The sequence below is a fragment of the Natator depressus genome, chromosome 12 (assembly GCF_965152275.1).
Source record: "Natator depressus isolate rNatDep1 chromosome 12, rNatDep2.hap1, whole genome shotgun sequence".
In the NCBI taxonomy this organism is placed as follows: domain Eukaryota; kingdom Metazoa; phylum Chordata; order Testudines; family Cheloniidae; genus Natator; species Natator depressus.
The window spans coordinates 19,003,541-19,019,939 of record NC_134245.1 but is presented as its reverse complement, the minus strand read 5'-3'; the positions used below and the strand labels follow the sequence as shown (position 1 = coordinate 19,019,939).

The 16,399-nt window shown below is 42.1% G+C and overlaps 1 protein-coding gene across 4 annotated transcripts in view; it reads left to right on the top strand.

Moving 5' to 3' along the window:
- The window catches only part of PHKB (phosphorylase kinase regulatory subunit beta), a 226,731-nt gene that overhangs the window by 35,779 nt on the left and 174,553 nt on the right, over positions 1–16,399 (top strand). For all 4 annotated transcript variants that reach the window (XM_074968662.1, XM_074968660.1, XM_074968661.1 and 1 more), the window contains one exon: positions 16,221–16,320. In XM_074968662.1, the coding sequence (XP_074824763.1) occupies positions 16,221–16,320 (100 nt within the window). The remainder of the gene's footprint in view (positions 1–16,220; positions 16,321–16,399) is intronic.

The window sequence follows — 16,399 nt, the reverse complement described above, 5'->3', positions numbered from 1 at the left end:
TACTTCTTTGCAGGGTGGCTAAAAATCAATGATTTAAAAAAAAACAGATTTTTTTTATTTAAATCAGATTTTTTTGATAAAATACATAAAATGTATCCAGCAATCATCCCTCCATAATGCAAACTATAATAAACTTCAGAGCTAAGGGTGAACCATTCAAGAAATATGTTTGATGATGATGTTTTAAAAAAAGTCACACCAGTGAACTGGTGGAAGTCACTAAAGCACTTGGATTCAGAGACTGTTGAAGTGATAATCCCCCTTTTAACAGCAGTAGCTTCTTCTGCCTGTGTAGAAAGAGAATATTTTCTTCCTTTGGACTAATTCATTCCAAACTGAGAAATTGTTTGGTACCTGAAAAAGCAGGAAAGCTTGTTTTTTCTTTTCCAGATTATGAACAAACAGGAAAATGAAGGTGAAGACAACTAAGTTAGCTGCAGAAGCCAATATTTTAAGTTTCTCATGTTGACCTGGCTGATATAGTCTATTAAATTTTTGTGGTTTTTTTTTTAAATATTTCATTTAACTATTTTAGTTAAAAACAATTTTAACAAAAAAACCCTGATTTTAAAAAAATTGAATGTTTAACTAAATTCAACAATTCATGTGCTTGTTTTGTTAAAATATTATATGTTTACTGTTGAAGAAAAAAATTCAGACTACATAACGTTGTTGTTTTAGTTAAATAAAACAATTTAAATGTTTGTCTGGTGATGTTCTCCTCCTAATACAGCATAGCAAGAGAATCCTCCAAATATTAATGATTAACTTGTTGAATTGGAGATAGTTCACCTCCCAGTGACTTCATTAATATCTGCCTCAATTACCTTTGGTAAATGAAATAACCAATCATTCATTTTCTGATATAGCTGTAAAACTAATCTGAAAAGTTTTCAAAATAAATCACTGTTTAAAAATGTATAGTGTGTACCTTCTAAAAATGAAAGCTACATCTATCTCTGAGTTGTGAAGAGTATGTATTAAGGTTATAACAGCCAACAAGAATGCACTTTTATGTAGAAATCCATGATTAAATCGAGTCTTCCTGATTAGTGATTTAAATCTATTTGATTTAAATCAAATCCACCGTGCTCCTTTGGGATTTAAAAAAAAAAAAGAAAGAAAGAAAGTAAAAGAAATTTAGTTTCCTGCCCTATCTGGGGGCATTCCCCTCTTCGCTCCCCCCACCCCCACTGGGCGTTTAGTATACTTTAATTTTTTTTCAGTTTAAAAAAAAAAAGGAAAAGAATAGTAGTAAAGAAGATGTTTTTTCTGCATTCCTCACTGCTAGAGGATGATAGCTCCCCGCCCAGGGGCATGCCTGGCTCTCCCTGCTCCAAGAGGTGCATCTCCTGCAAGTAGTCAATTCCTGTAATGGCCAACACTCTCACAGTGCCTGGGAGAGCCTCACAGTGCCGCTTGACCTGCCACACTAAAACGGCAGTCTGCAGGAACTGAGAGCTGAAGTTAAAACTCCTCCTTATGGAGAAGGCACTTCAGTCTCCAGGGAACTCTGGTGCTGACCCCGGATCATCCATGGAGCCTTTAACTTCAAAGGGAGTAAAGTCGTGGACAAAACCAGCAGACTCCCCCTGTAAAGGCTTATAAAAAGGGCTCCAAGTAGTTGGCCAGCCAGAGGGGCTCCCCAGTGCGTCCACCTCGGTACCAGCAGCTCTGAAGCAGGGTACCCAGATGGGGGCCTCCGCTATGAGCTCTGCTCTGTGGCACCGGCTGCACCACCTGGAGAAGCCAGGGGCTCTGCAGTCAGGCTTTGAGGCAATGGTACCGCCCACTAAGGAGACAGACAATTACCATACCGTCTCTAAAAGAGCGGCACAAAGAAACCCTTTGGTATCAGGTGTGACAAAACTCCATCTTTGGAGTGCCCCGCACCTTCCCAACCATCGGTACTGACAACATACCACAGACACTCCTCTGCAGTTCCAAGTGAGCCCATGGTACCACATGAGCTCTGGTACCCTGGAGATCTGTGGCCCTGGTATCCAGGGAAAGACCATGACTGTACCATCTCTAAAAGAGTGGCACCGACAAAACTTTCTCTACCAGGCACAACAAAACTCTCATCTGAGGAGTGCTCTGCATCTTCTGAACCATCATTACCGACAAAGTACCATGGACGCTCCTCCGTGGTACCGAGTGACGCCAGGGTACCACATGGTCTCTGGTACCCTGGAGACCTGATGGTTGGGGAAGAACTGCAATTCCCATTACTTGGTACCAGGGTCCAGGTACTGAGCACATCCCGGCACCTGGGATCGCTCTTGGCACCGGGCCATGTATCACCAATACCCCAGTCGGCGCTGCCCTTACCCAGTGACGAGTCAGACAGTGGCCAGGAGGAGGTCATTTCTGGCCCCTCATTGTGGCCCACCGTCACAATACAAGGGTCCTCTCCAATTCCACAAATTGTGGTACGGGCCCCCTGGGGTATACCCCCTCAGCCAGGGGAGGAGGAAGCTTTCTCAGAACAGGAAGAAGGACTCCAAGGGGAAGCTACCCCTCCAGCACGCTTCTCCTGATTTCCACTTGATGAGGCTGTACTGCATCCCCTCCCATCACTTGGGGATGATTTTAAGAATTTTCTGTATTTTACCAAGTGGATGGCATATGAGCTGCAGATTCGCCTACAGGAAGTGGCAGATACACATCACAAGTTGGTGGATATTCTTCACACCTCCTCCTCATCCAGAATTGCTCTCCCAATTAATGAGGTGATTCTAGATCCTACCAAAGTCGTCTGACAGACACCAGCCTCCATCGCACCAACCAGCATCAGAGCCAAAAATAAAAATAATTTAAAAAAATTACTACATCTGTCCCAAAGAGGCAGACTTTGTTTCAATGTCCGCAGCCCAACTCCATCATAGTGAATGCACGAAGCACGCAACATAATGCCAAGTTGACCCCATACAATCGGGCTTGACAAGATGCCGTATTTGTCATCGACATTACCATTTAGAGTCACGAATTACCAAACTGTCATGGTCAAATACAATTTTATTAATTATGGGAAACTCAGTGCATTTCTAGAACATTTACTGGAGATACAAAAAAAACAGTTTCAGACCATTCTTAGAGAGGGTTAGTTAATAGCCAGACTGGTGCTAGAGACAGCACTGGATGTAGCTGAGACAGCTGCCCACCCAGTCTCCATGACAGTGGTACCGAGGCGGGCTTCTTGGCTACACCTTTCTGGATTGCCCAAAGAGCTGCAGAAGGCTTCCAGTTTGAAGGGCTCAAATTCTTCGCGGAGAAGACAGAGTCTTCTCTCCACATCCTGAAGGATTCCCAGACCACATTACACTCCCTAGGAATCTACACTGCGGAACAGAAGAGAAGATATACCTTCAGCCACAGCACAGGTCGCAATCTCCTCAATACCCACCATCTTAGTGCTGTTACAAGCCACGGTGTAAGAGGACGAGGGCTCAAAAGCGGAAGCAGTCTGCACCCCAGTCTGCGACCTCTCAAACTGCCTCTTCTAAGCACTTTTGACAGGTTGGTCGAGGGCCTGAACAATTATACCTTGCAGCATCAGCCGCCACCTACACACCTGTCATGCCCCTTCAGAATTCACCTGGCCCTACTTCAGAGTAGTTGGGAGAATATCACCTCTGACAGATGTGTCCTAGAGATCATTTTGAAGAGTTACGCCATTCAATTAATGTCCCTCCCCCATTCCAACCCTCCTTCCCTGTCCTGCTTCAGGGATGCTTCTCATGAGAACCTAGTTCATCAGGAAATATATAATTTGTTATGCTTAGGGGCCACTGAACCAGTCCAAGTGCAACTCAGGAGCAAGGGGTTTTACTCTCATTATTTCCTGATCCTCAAGGTGAAGGGAGGTTGGAGCCCATTCTAGATCTAAGGGCATTAAACAAATACTGGAAGGCGCAGATGTTAAAGATGGTCACACTAGCAGCTGTTATTCCAGCTATAGAGCAAGGAGATTGATTTCCAGCTGTCAGCCTACAAGATGTCTACTTCCATATCTCAATACAACCATCGCACAGGAGATTTCCTATGATTTACGTTTGGGACAGGACCATTATCAGTACAGACTGTGCTCCACCCAGGGTATTCTCCAAGGTTGTCTTTATTGTAGCTGCACAGTAACCCCGGTATAGTGACTGGAGTTCTTCAGCACCAACCTTGATGCGGTACAAGCGAGAGCATTCCTCCCACTATGCAGACTCACCACCCTGGGACAGATGCCTCCCTAATAGGCTGGGGAGCTCACCTACACAACCACAAGGGTCAGGGCAAATGTCCTTCCGCAGAAATGACCTTCCATATCACTCTTTTGGAGCTAAGGGCTGTCAGGAATGCCTGTTCAGACTTTCTGCCTTTCATCAAGAACACCCACACAAAAGTCATGATGCACTTAATATGACTTGTATGTTGTACATAAATTGCCAAGGGCGTGCCAGATCTCCCTCCCTTTGCAAGGAAGCACTCAAACTTTGGAATTGGTGCATCCATCACAATGTGCTCATCTCAGCCTTCTATCTACCAGGGATACAGAACGTGACAGCCGACAATCTGTTTGTGCGCCTGTGGCACTCCCAATGAGTGGGTATTGAACTCAAAGGGCTTCAAGATATATTCGCCTTTTGGGGAACCCTAACTACGAATCTGTTTGCTACTTAGCGGAACAAGAAGTGTCCTTGTTACTGCTCCAGGGCCGGCCTGGGGAAACATTCACTGGAAGACGCCCTCATCCTCCCATGGGATGGGGCCCTCTTGTATGCCTTTTCCCAGTTTCCTCTTCTATCCAAGGTCCTGTTGAAAATTCAAAGAGACAAAGCTAGTGTTATTCTGATTGCCCCTCCTGGCCATGACAGCGTGGCTTCCTTACCTGACACAGATGGCAATATGCCCTCCTGTTCCTCTTCGGCGCATTCCTCACCTGCTCTCTCAATACAATGGGCTGATCCTTTCCCCCAACCTGCGGGTCCTGGTCCTCCACCTCCAGGCTTGGCTCCTTCTTAGTTCCAAGGCTTAGAAGCAGAATGCTCTGACGAGCTGAAAGATGTGTTGCTACACACCCAAAAGTTGACCACTCGACATACTTACCTACAAAATTGAAACAATTTGAAGTTTGTTGTCATTCTAAACACATAGACCCAACCTCATCTTTCCTCCCTCTGATTTTGCACGACATTTTAGACCTCAAGAGGTCAAAACTCACTCAGCTCCCCTAAGGTACATTTCCTGGTGAAAACTGTTTTCCACTAGCAGATAGAGAGGTACTTTGGTGTTTGCTCACCTGCTGACGTGCAGATTCCTTAAGGGCATTTGGAATCTCTTCCCACATGTGACACCACCTGCTCCAGCCTGGGACCTTAACCTAGTTCTCAGGGCTTTGACTAGACCTCCCTTTGAGTCCATGGCAACTTGCTCTCTCTTACACCCGTCCATGGTGACAGCATTTCTAACTGCCATCACCTCGGCTAGGCGCATAGGAGAAATAGCAGCCCTGATGGCTCACCCACCATTAACGGCCTTTTTTAAAGATAAAGTAATTCTAAAGTCATATCCCAAGTTTGTCCCTACTTTCTCTGCACTTTCCATATGAATCAACAGATCCATCTCCCTGTTTTTTTTCCCCAAAACCACATTGTGACAACAGGGAGATGATTCTGCATATGCTAGATGTTAGAAGGACACAAGCATTCTACTTGGACAGGACTAAGGACTTTAGGAAATCCCCTAAACTCTTCCTTTCATCTACAGAAAGATCCAAAAGCTTTGTGATATTGGCTTAAAGACTATCCAGATGGGTCTCTGGTTTCATTAATCACTGTTATCAAGGGTACAACCTGCTTCCATCCAGAGTCCATATGTACTCCATGAGTGGAAAAGGTAGAAAATTGAGTTTTTGTTGTTGCTGAGTAGTTGGTAGAATAGGTCAAAACTGGAGATGTTATGCTTTGTTTTAGATGGTTTTGAAACTTACATTAAACTTTTGAAAAGATAAGTACTTAAAACTAGAAGTTTTAATTGGGAATTAAGGCACTTAAAATATGTTCAGATGGTAAAGTCCCAAAAATGGAAAAGGTAGTCTAATTAGGTATTTTCCCATATAGGTAAATCTGTTGTTAGGCCAAAGGCAAAATATCTGTACAGAGAATATTGCCAACCGATGTAGGAGGATGTTGCGGGTTTGCAAATTACACCTCCAGACACCAAGAGACCTTTGATTTCAGGTTTTTGCAAGGATATCTGGTGACCAAGATTAAGGCAAACCATATCTGGAACTTTAATTTTCTGTAATCAGTTGTAATTTTACCTCTAAAAGTATTCACTGTGGTGGCATGCAGATCTTCCTGTCTTTAACTGATAACAGAGGCTTAAGAGTAAATTGAATTTATAAAGTGAAGTTGAGAACAGGGGAAGCAGAGATCTATCCAGTTTGATTCTACCTATGGCTGTACTTCCAAGTACATTATCATTCCCTTAGGACTTGTCTAGATGGGCAAAAAGCCCAGAATAGCTAGTGTGGAATAGCTGTCCCTGAATAACTATTCAGCATTAACTCCCCGGGTGAACACTATTATTCCACACTGAATGCCTTTATATAATTCAGAGTAATTGACTTTGGAAGTGTGAGATAGGTATTGTGCTTTAAATGCACAGCCTAGCTGTTTTGCACTATCTTCCCTATGAATTCCCCATTTAGGCAAGCCGTTGTAAAGTTTTAAATCTTCTGTCAGGAATGTATGTATTTTGTAGCTAAACTTTAAGATTTGTATTGAGTATCAAATATGCTATTTAAAAGCTGTTTATAACTTTTTGTCTTCATTTGGTCCACTTCTTTCCTCATTTACCACTATAATTTTGAGTTTTTGAACACTGTCATAGAAAGGTCCTAACCACTTAAAATCTATGCTGTTGATTTTAAAGCCCATGCCTCTTGCCACTGAGATCTAGATTTCCATACAGGAATTAAACCTAAATTATATGAGTTCTGGAGGCCTCAACAAGTCTCCTGGTGGATGAATTTTTATCTGTTTCAAACTATCAGCTCATGCAGACTCAATCAAAAATAAACAAACAAGCTATACAGAAATATCTACTTTTTATGTATCTTTTTATTTGTCGCTCCTTTGACCTGACTTTTTGAAATGAGGTTTCGGGCTGAATAGCTTTGTAAAATTCCAGTTCCCTAACTTTTATAAGTATAGCTTCATTTCTAAATTTCTGTTGGGAGTATAGCCCAAAAACCTGTGACAATCATAATAATTAAAAATTTTAACACTTTTTTTCGCTCCCATAACATTATATAAACAGCTTTTTAAATTTCACTTACCAGGAACATCAAGAATATCTTGTGAGCTCCCTGTTTCACTAACCTATATAAAGTGTCTTCACAACACATTGATGGCAGTAACTTTTTTCCCCTAAATTTTTTGCTGTGTCATTCCTTTTGACTTTAGTTGGGAAAGTATGGTTCCTGTCCTCATAGAATCATAGAATATCAGGGTTGGAAGGGACCTCAGGAGGTCATCTAGTCCAACCCCCTGCTCAAAGCAGGACTGACCCCCAATTAAATCATCCCTGCCAGGGCTTTGTCAAGCCTGACCTTAAAAACTTCTAAGGAAGGAGATTCCACCACCTCCCTAGGTAACCCATTCCAGTGTTTCACCACCGTCCTAGTGAAAAAGTTTTTCCTAATATCCAACCTAAATCTCCCCCACTGCAACTTGAGACCATTACTCCTTGTCCTGTCATCTGCTATCACTGAGAGTAGTCTAGATCCATCCTCTTTGGAACCCCCTTTCAGGTAGTTGAAAGCAGCTATCAAATCCCCCCTCATTCTTCTCTTCTGTAGACTAAACAATTCCAGTTCCTTCAGCCTCTCCTCATAAGTCATGTGTTCCAGTCCCCTAATCAATTTTTATTGCCCTCCGCTGGACTCTCTCCAATTTTTCCACATCCTTCTTGTAGTGTGGGGCCCAAAACTGGACACAGTGCTCCAGATGAGGCCTCACCAATGTCGAATAGAGAGGAACGATCACATCCCTCGATCTGCTGGCAGTGCCCCTACTTATATATCCCAAAATGCCATTGGCCTTCTTGGCAGCAAGGGCACACTGTTGACTCATATCCAGCTTCTCGTCCACTGTAACCCCTAGGTCCTTTTCTGCAGAACTGCTGCCTAGCCATTCGGTCCCTAGTCTGTAGTGGTGTATTGGATTCTTCCGTCCTAAGTGCAGGACTCTGCACTTGTCCTTGTTGAACCTCATCAGATTTCTTTTGACCCAATCCTCAAATTTGTCTAGGGCCCTCTGTATCCTATTCCTACCCTCCAGCGTATCTACCACTCCTCCCAGTTTAGTGTCATCTGCAAACTTGCTGAGGGTGCAATCCACACCATCCTCCAGATCATTTATGAAGATATTGAACAAAACCGGCCCCAGGACCGACCCTTGGGGCACTCCGCTTGATACTGGCTGCCAACTAGACATGGAGCCATTGATCACTACCCGTTGAGCCCGACAATCTAGCCAACTTTCTACCCACCTTATAGTGCATTCATCCCGCCCATACTTCTTTAACTTGCTGACAAGAATAGTGTGGGAAACAGTGTCAAAAGCTTTGCTAAAGTCAAGGAACAACATGTCCACAGCTTTCCCTTCATCCACAGAACCAGTTATTTCGTCATAGAAGGCAATTAGATTAGTCAGGCGTGACTTGCCCTTGGTGAATCTATGCTGACTGTTCCTGATCATTTTCCTCTCATCTAAGTGCTGCAGAATTGATTCCTTGAGGACCTGCTCCATGATTTTTCCAGGGACTGAGGTGAGGCTGACTGGCCTGTAGTTCCCAGGATCCTCCTTCTTCCCTTTTTAAAGATGGGCACTACATTAGCCTTTTTCCAGTCTGGGACTTCCCCGGATCGCCATGAGTTTTCAAAGATAACGGACAATGGCTCCGCAATCACATCCGCCAACTCCTTTAGCACTCTTGGATGCAATGCATCCGGCTCCATGGACTTGTGCACATCCAGCTTTTCTAAATAGTCCCGAACCACTTTTCTCCACAGAGGGCTGGTCGCCTCCTCCCCATGCTGTGCTGCCCAGTGCAGCAGTCTGGGAGCTGACCTTGTTCGTGAAGACAGAGGCAAAAAAAGTATTGAGTACATTAGCTTTTTCCACATCCTCTGTCACTAGGTTGCCTCCTTCATTCAGTAAGGGGCCGACACTTTCCTTGACTTTCTTCTTGTTGCCAACGTCCCTGAAGAAACCCTTCTTGTTACTCTTAACATCTCTTGCTATTTGGGTCATACCTACTGGTATGTGTCTACACTTAAACTCAAGAATAAAATTATTCTTAGAGATCCTTTTTTAAAAGATACACTCATTGTTTCTAATTCTAGTGATATTAATTTTTTCTGCTTGCAAGCTAAATGGATTACATGAGAAGGCTCTTACCAAGTTCTCGTTCTTTAACATGTTTCTAAGCAATTTCTTTGCTTCTAATATATCTCCTAATTGGGCTGTGTTCCTGATTGAGGCTTTTGACCACTACTACAGTATAAATAATAATCACAAAATATTGTGAGTTGGTAGGGAAAAACTAGCAAATGCAGGTGTGACGGGTTCCGTCATAGAGACCTCCTTTGGACTGTCACCTGATGTGCTGGAATTACCTCTGAGCCTGTTTTCCCTGGCAGCTTGGGACTCCAGAACCCTGCCTTGTTGAGCTAGAGACGCTAGCCTGCTGTAACACGGACCTGGGTTTGGTCCACGCCCCCAAAGCTGCATGCTTTAACCAAAAACTGCTCAGCAGGTTACCTGCGTCCAGCACCCAGACACCCAGCTCCCAATGGGATCCAAACCCAAATAAATCCTTTTTACTCTGTATTAAGCTTATACAAGGTAAACTCATAAATTGTCCACCCTCTATAACACTGATAGAGAGATATGCACAGCTGTTTGCTCCCACAGGTATTAGTTACTTCCTCTGGGTTTACTGATACACAAAAGTGATTTTATTAAGTGTAAAAAAGTAGGATTTAAGTGGTTTCAAGTAATAACAGACAGAACAAAGTAAGTTACAAAGCAAAATAAAAGAAAACACTCAAGGCTAAGCCTAATCCATTTAGAAACTGTTTACAGGTAAATCTCACCCTCAGAGATGTTCCAATAAGCTTCTTTCACAGACTAGACTCCTTCCTAGTCTTGGCCCAATCCTTTCCCCTGGTACAGTCCTTGTTAGTTCTAGCAGGCATCTTAAATGAAAAGCAGGGCCTTTCTCATGGCTGGGACCCCCCTTTGTTCTCTTCCACCCCCTTTCATAGCTTTGGCACAAGGCAGGAATCTTTTGTCTCTCTGGATCCTCACCCATCCTTCTAAATAGAAAAAAACAGGTTTAAGATGGATTCTACCATTCTTCTTGGGCTGGCTTACAGGAACACAGGAAGGCTTGCAAGTAAACAGAGTAATTTACAACCAGTTGTCCTAATCAATGGGAGGCATCAAGATTCTAAACCATCATCAGTGGCCCACACTTTGCATAATTACAGTAGTACCTCAGAGTTATACTTTATATTTCTAGCTTCAGTTACAAGAATGATACATACATACAAATATGTTGAACATACTCAGTAGATTATAAGCTTTGTAATGATACCTTACAAGAGACCCTTTGCATAAAGCATAGTCCAGTTACATCATATTTACACTTATAAGCATATTTCCATAAAACATTATGGAGTGCAATGTTATAGCATGCACCTTCTAAATCTCAATTTCTCTTCATATAGATGTCTCTATTAATACACAAAAAGGTAAGGGAAAAAATATAAATAGTAACACAATTGTTTCTAAATAGAGTGTTTTCCAAAGTTTCTGTAAAGCAGGTCTTCAGTTGAAGTTATTGGGCTTTCCTGTCCACCTCTTGCCACTTAATAGTGAAAGTTAAGTTGGCTTCCACCTTGACTTAGAATTTTTTGGAGGTGTTCATCTGATACAGAATATTTAATATTAAGTGTCAGGATCCGGTAGGAAGAGGCTATAATTAGGGCCCTACTAAATTCATGATCCATTATGGTCAATTTCACGGCCATAGGAACTGAAAATTGGTTAATTTCATGTTTTCAGATGTTTTAATCTGAAATTTCAGGATGTTGTAAACCGGCGGGGGGATCACAAACCTGGTGTAGGGGGGGTCATGGGATTGCCACCCTCACTTCTGTGCTGCCTTCAGAGCTGGACAGAGAGGGGAGGAGGGGTTGCAGAGCTATCTGCAGCTGGGAGAGATACACAAGAGCAGCCCTGCAGGGAAAGAGCAAGTCCTGTCCTGTCTCTCCCCTGCCTGGACTAGCAGCTAGGAGCCCCCTTTTCTGGGGCGCTCCCAGCAGCACAGGGAAGATTGGCTCCAACTCCACAAGCCTCCTCCAACTACAGGAACCTTTGGGGCTGCTGCACAGTCCCAGAGCATCCTGCAACAGGGGGAGGCACCCAAAGGTGGGTCTGCTCTTCCCCCCCCCCCACCCAACCACAGTGGCTATGCAGGGAATGCACAAGTCCTGTCCTTCCCCAGCCCAGCCAGAGCTAGGAGCCCCCTTTGCTGGGGTGCTCCTAGGAACAAGGGGACATCAGATTTCACAGGGAAAGGCTTTTTCACAGCCCACCTTGCGTTTTTCACAGCAGTGAAATTGGTAGGGGCCTAGCTATAATCAATGCCTGAATGAACTCCTTTCCAAATTTTACCCAAATCTTAGGTCTTCTGTTCCTTATACCCTTCCTTCCCAGCCCTAACTTGTTTGAACAGTAGCCTAGGAAAGTGAGCAGCACTTGTAACTGAAGTTAATTTATAGTATGATTTGCAGAATTATGGGAGCCATGTTGCTCCCATAATTATTTATGGGTAATTCCTTGCAATTCATGCTAATGTGGTACTCTTTTAAAACATTACTTCTCCATGGTTAGTATTCCACATTCTTTTTCTAACAGACAGTGCTGAGCAAGATGGTGTGAGTTCAACTGTAATGTATTTGAGAAGGGAAGAATGACATGAGAATAATGAAAAAATTTAGTCCCTACTAACAGTCAGCATCACACAGTAAGGAGATAATAATTTTTGCCAGCACAATTCAATTATATTTTTAGTTGAAGAGCTAATTGTAATTCATTATAATACAGAGAATTTTTGTTCAAGTGCAGATGATCTATTATGTGGATAAAAAATGTGGGTTAGATTTTACCCTTCCTTAATCTATATTACTTATTGGTCAAAATTGTATATCTCTGTGGCTTTACTTGAAAGATGGATTTAAAATCGTTTGACTCGTCAAAACTGCTTTTTTGCCTTTAATAACCGTTCATGTTACAGACATACCTTTGCATATCCTGTTTTTTTGACTACTCCCGAATTTCTCATGGTGGCTGCAAATGAAAATAAAAAATATTCTTGACCAGTGTAGCATCACCTTAGGATTTTATTTTAATTAGCAGCTGAAATGGCTGCCCTTAAAATTTTTTATGTTTAATTTCACTCTTATGCTTTAAACATATTATGAAAGGCTAGCAATAAAAATATTAAAAGGGAGCCAGGATTTGTAAAGCGTGGTTGTTGCTCTTATTATCCACTTGTATTGAAGGAATTCGTTACGTCTTCCTTTTCATTTAATCTTTTAATTCCTCCCCTTTGTGGATGAAGCAGAAATGTTTGGAAGATGGAAGAAACAGAGATATTGGAAAGGAAGGATTGCGAGGGGAGTGCTGAATACCTCATGTTTACAGTAGCTGACAGACAGACAAAGGCTGGTGAGAAAAGGGATGGTACAGATCTTGCTGGAGTGATGTAAAGTCTCTGCTTCCTGATATCTGGAGACATACAGCATGATATATGGGATTTATTTTGTACTTTGTATTAGAGGGGTAGCCGTGTTAGCCTGTATCCACAAAAACAACGATGAATCCGGTGGCACGTTAAAGACTAACAGATTATTTGCACATAAGCTTTCATGGGTAAAAAACCCACTTCTTCAGATGCATGGAGTGAAAATTACAGATACAGGCATAAATATATATTGGCATATGAAGAGAAGGGAGTTACCTTACAAGTGGAGAACCAGTGTTGACATGGCCAATTCAGTCAGGGTGGACGTGGTCCACTCCCAATAATTGATGAGGAGGTGTCAATACTAAGAGAGGGAAAATTGCTTTTGTAGTGAGCCAGCCACTTCCAGTCCCTATTCAAGCCCAAATCGATGGTGTTAAGTTTGCAAATGAATTGTAGCTCAGCAGTTTCTCTTTGAAGTCTGTTTTTGAAGTTTTTTTGGTTGAAGGATGACTACTTTTAAATCTGTCGTTGAGTGTCCAGGGAAATTGAAGTGTTCTCCTACTAGCTTTTGTATGTTACCATTCCTGATGTCTGATTTCTGTCCATTTATCCTTTTACGTAGAGACTGTCCAGTTTGGGCAATGTACATGGCAGAGGGGCATTGATCGCACATGATGGCATATATCGCATTAGTAGATGTGCAAGTGAATGAGCCTCTGATGGTGTGGCTGGTGTGTTTGGGTCCTATGATGGTGTCGCTATAGTAGATATGGGGACAGAGAAGGCAACAGCGTTTGTTACGGGGATTGGTTCTGGATTAGTGTTTATGTGGTGTGATGTGTAGTTGCTGGTGAGTATTTGCTTCACGGTGGGTGGCTGTCTGTAAGCGAGGATTGGCCTGCCTCCCAAGGCTTGTGAGAGTGGGGGATCATTTTCTAGGATAGGTTGTAGATCGTTGATGGTGCACTGGAGAGGTTTTAGCTGGGGGCTGTATGTGATGGCCAGTGGTGTTCTGTTGTTTTCCTTGTTGGGCCTGTCCTGTAGTAGGTGATTTCTGGGTACCCGTCTCACTGTGTCAATCTGTTTCCTCACTTCCCCAGGTGGGTATTGTAGTTTTAAGAATGCTTGATAGAGATCTTGTAGGTGTTTGTCTCTGTCTGAGGGATTGGAGCAAATGTGGTTGTATCTTAAGGCTTGGTTAGAGACAATGCATCGTGTGATGTGTCCTGGATGGAAGCTGGAGGCATGTAGGTAAGTATAGTGGTCAGTAGGTTTCCGGTATAGGGTGGTGGTTATGTGACCATTGCTTATTTGCACTGTAGTGTCCAGTACGTGGATCTCTTGTGTGGACTAGTCCAGGCTGAGGTTGATGGTGGGGTGGAAATTGTTGAAATCCAGGTGGAATTCTTCAAGGGCCTCCTTCCCGTGGGTCCATATGATGAAGATATCATCCATGTAGCACAAGTAGAGGAGGGGCGCTAGGGGACGAGAGCTGAGGAGCCGTTGTTCTAAGTCAGCCATAAAAATGTTGGTATACTGTGGGGCCATGCGGGTACCCATAGCAGTGCCACTGACTTGAAGGTATAGGTTGTCCCCAAATCTGAAATGGTTGTGGGTGAGGACAAAGTCACAAAGCTTAGCCGCTAGGTGTGCCAGGGCTACATCAGGGATATTGTTCCTGACAGCTTGTAGTCCATCCTGGTGTGGAATATTGGTGTAAAGAGCTTCTACATCCATGGTGGCCAGGATGGTGTTTTCAGGAAGATGACCACTGCATTGTAGTTTCCTCAGGAAGCCATTGTACTTTGGAGGAAGGCGAGGTGGCAAAAATACTAGTGGTAAATTGTGTTCCCTTAGTGCAATTACACTTCTTCTGTGAGAACAGAGTTCTTTCCAGTCCTTTAATTGCACAACCAGTTTAGTGTGATTTGGGCATTCTTTGCTCTCAAGAGGCCCAGGGCTGGGTCAAAATAGGTGCTATAAGCCAGAAATGAGTTGCAGTGTGGGGAAGATGGCACAGTTCTTCTATTGATGTTACTGTCCTTGGCTCTCCACAATGTTGTTTGCTTACATTTCTTTAGAACATTTTGGAAAAATAAGAAACAAAAAAAATTGGAGTAAAAAAATCAAGGAACTTGAGTTAAGAACTTTAATAGCGCTCTTCACTCACCCACTTACTGTGTTATACTTAGTTTTTAAATAAATGTCTGTTGCAAACTATACAGTTAAAACAGTGGAAATTTACTCAGTTTGTATTTTTGTGGTCTTATTTTTGAGTGTGCTTGCTTTTCTTTTCCTCACTTGAGTTTTTTAAGTGAAGATGTGTATTTCACTTTTGGTATATGTATCTGTCTGTGTATGTAGTGGTACTATTTAAAAAATTTCCCAGTGATATGTTTTCAGTCCATGACATGAGTCTTAAAGACACCACTGTGTTTATTGATTATCATGATGGCAAGCAGAATTACAGCACATCTGCCTAGTACTCACTTCTCTAACAATACACTGCTATTATTGTGACTCATTCCCCATGGCAATACTCTCACAGTTGCATATAGTGCAATAATCTTTAAACTAGCCACAGTTAAATTAGTGATGGTGATAACTAAGTTTAGTAATTAATCATCAAATATGTAAATACTTACAGATTGCACTGCTTTCCATATTTGTATCAGAGCCACATTGTGATTGGTGCTCTGTAAAATATAGGAAAATACTATCCTTGACTGAAAAACCTAAAATGTTAGACAGAGAGCAGGGGAAAAGATACAATATATGAGCAAAGTGGTCGAGATGATGCAGACAAATATTAAATCAATTTTTATTTAAAAAATAATTTATTTATATAATTTTTTGTAATATATTGAATTTAATTGTTTAAACCATTTGAATTCATAGGATAGCCATGTTAAGAGAGAGGTTTTTTGACATAAATAGCAACTGGTTGGCAAACCATTAAAATGCACTATTATAACTGTTCAAAAAATTTAACTTTGATTATATCAATGATAAGCATTTTTGCAAAATTAAAAAGAAAAGTTGCAGGACTTAAGTGTCCCAAAGAGTTCAAAAAGAATATATTTTGCTCTTGTAAAACAGCTGGAAAATTTTTCCTTTTCATTTTATTTTGTTTTGAAAGAGGAAAAAAAATCCTACACTGAAAAATTTGCAGGCAAATTTATAGCCCACAATTCTTGTTGCTAAGGCACACCATAAACTGAAAAATGTGGATTGTATCATGGAAAAACGGACAGAACTCTAAATGTATTAACATTAATGGATGTCGCTATAATATAGTGTTTAACTATGTGGTTAAGTACTTAATTATCAAAAGCACTACTACCTTTAACTTTTTTTTCCTAATGAATTTGCAGTTTGTTTCATGGGTTATCTCTCTCACTCAGGCGCATTGATGATGACAAGGGAAGGACACATGAACTGGAACATACTGCCATAAAATGTATGCGAGGAATTCTCTACTGCTGTATGCGCCAGGCTGATAAGGTAAAAACACTGCAGTGTGGACACAAGCGCTCACTTAGTTCTAAAGGATTAATTTAACTATAAGCAGTAACATCTTCCA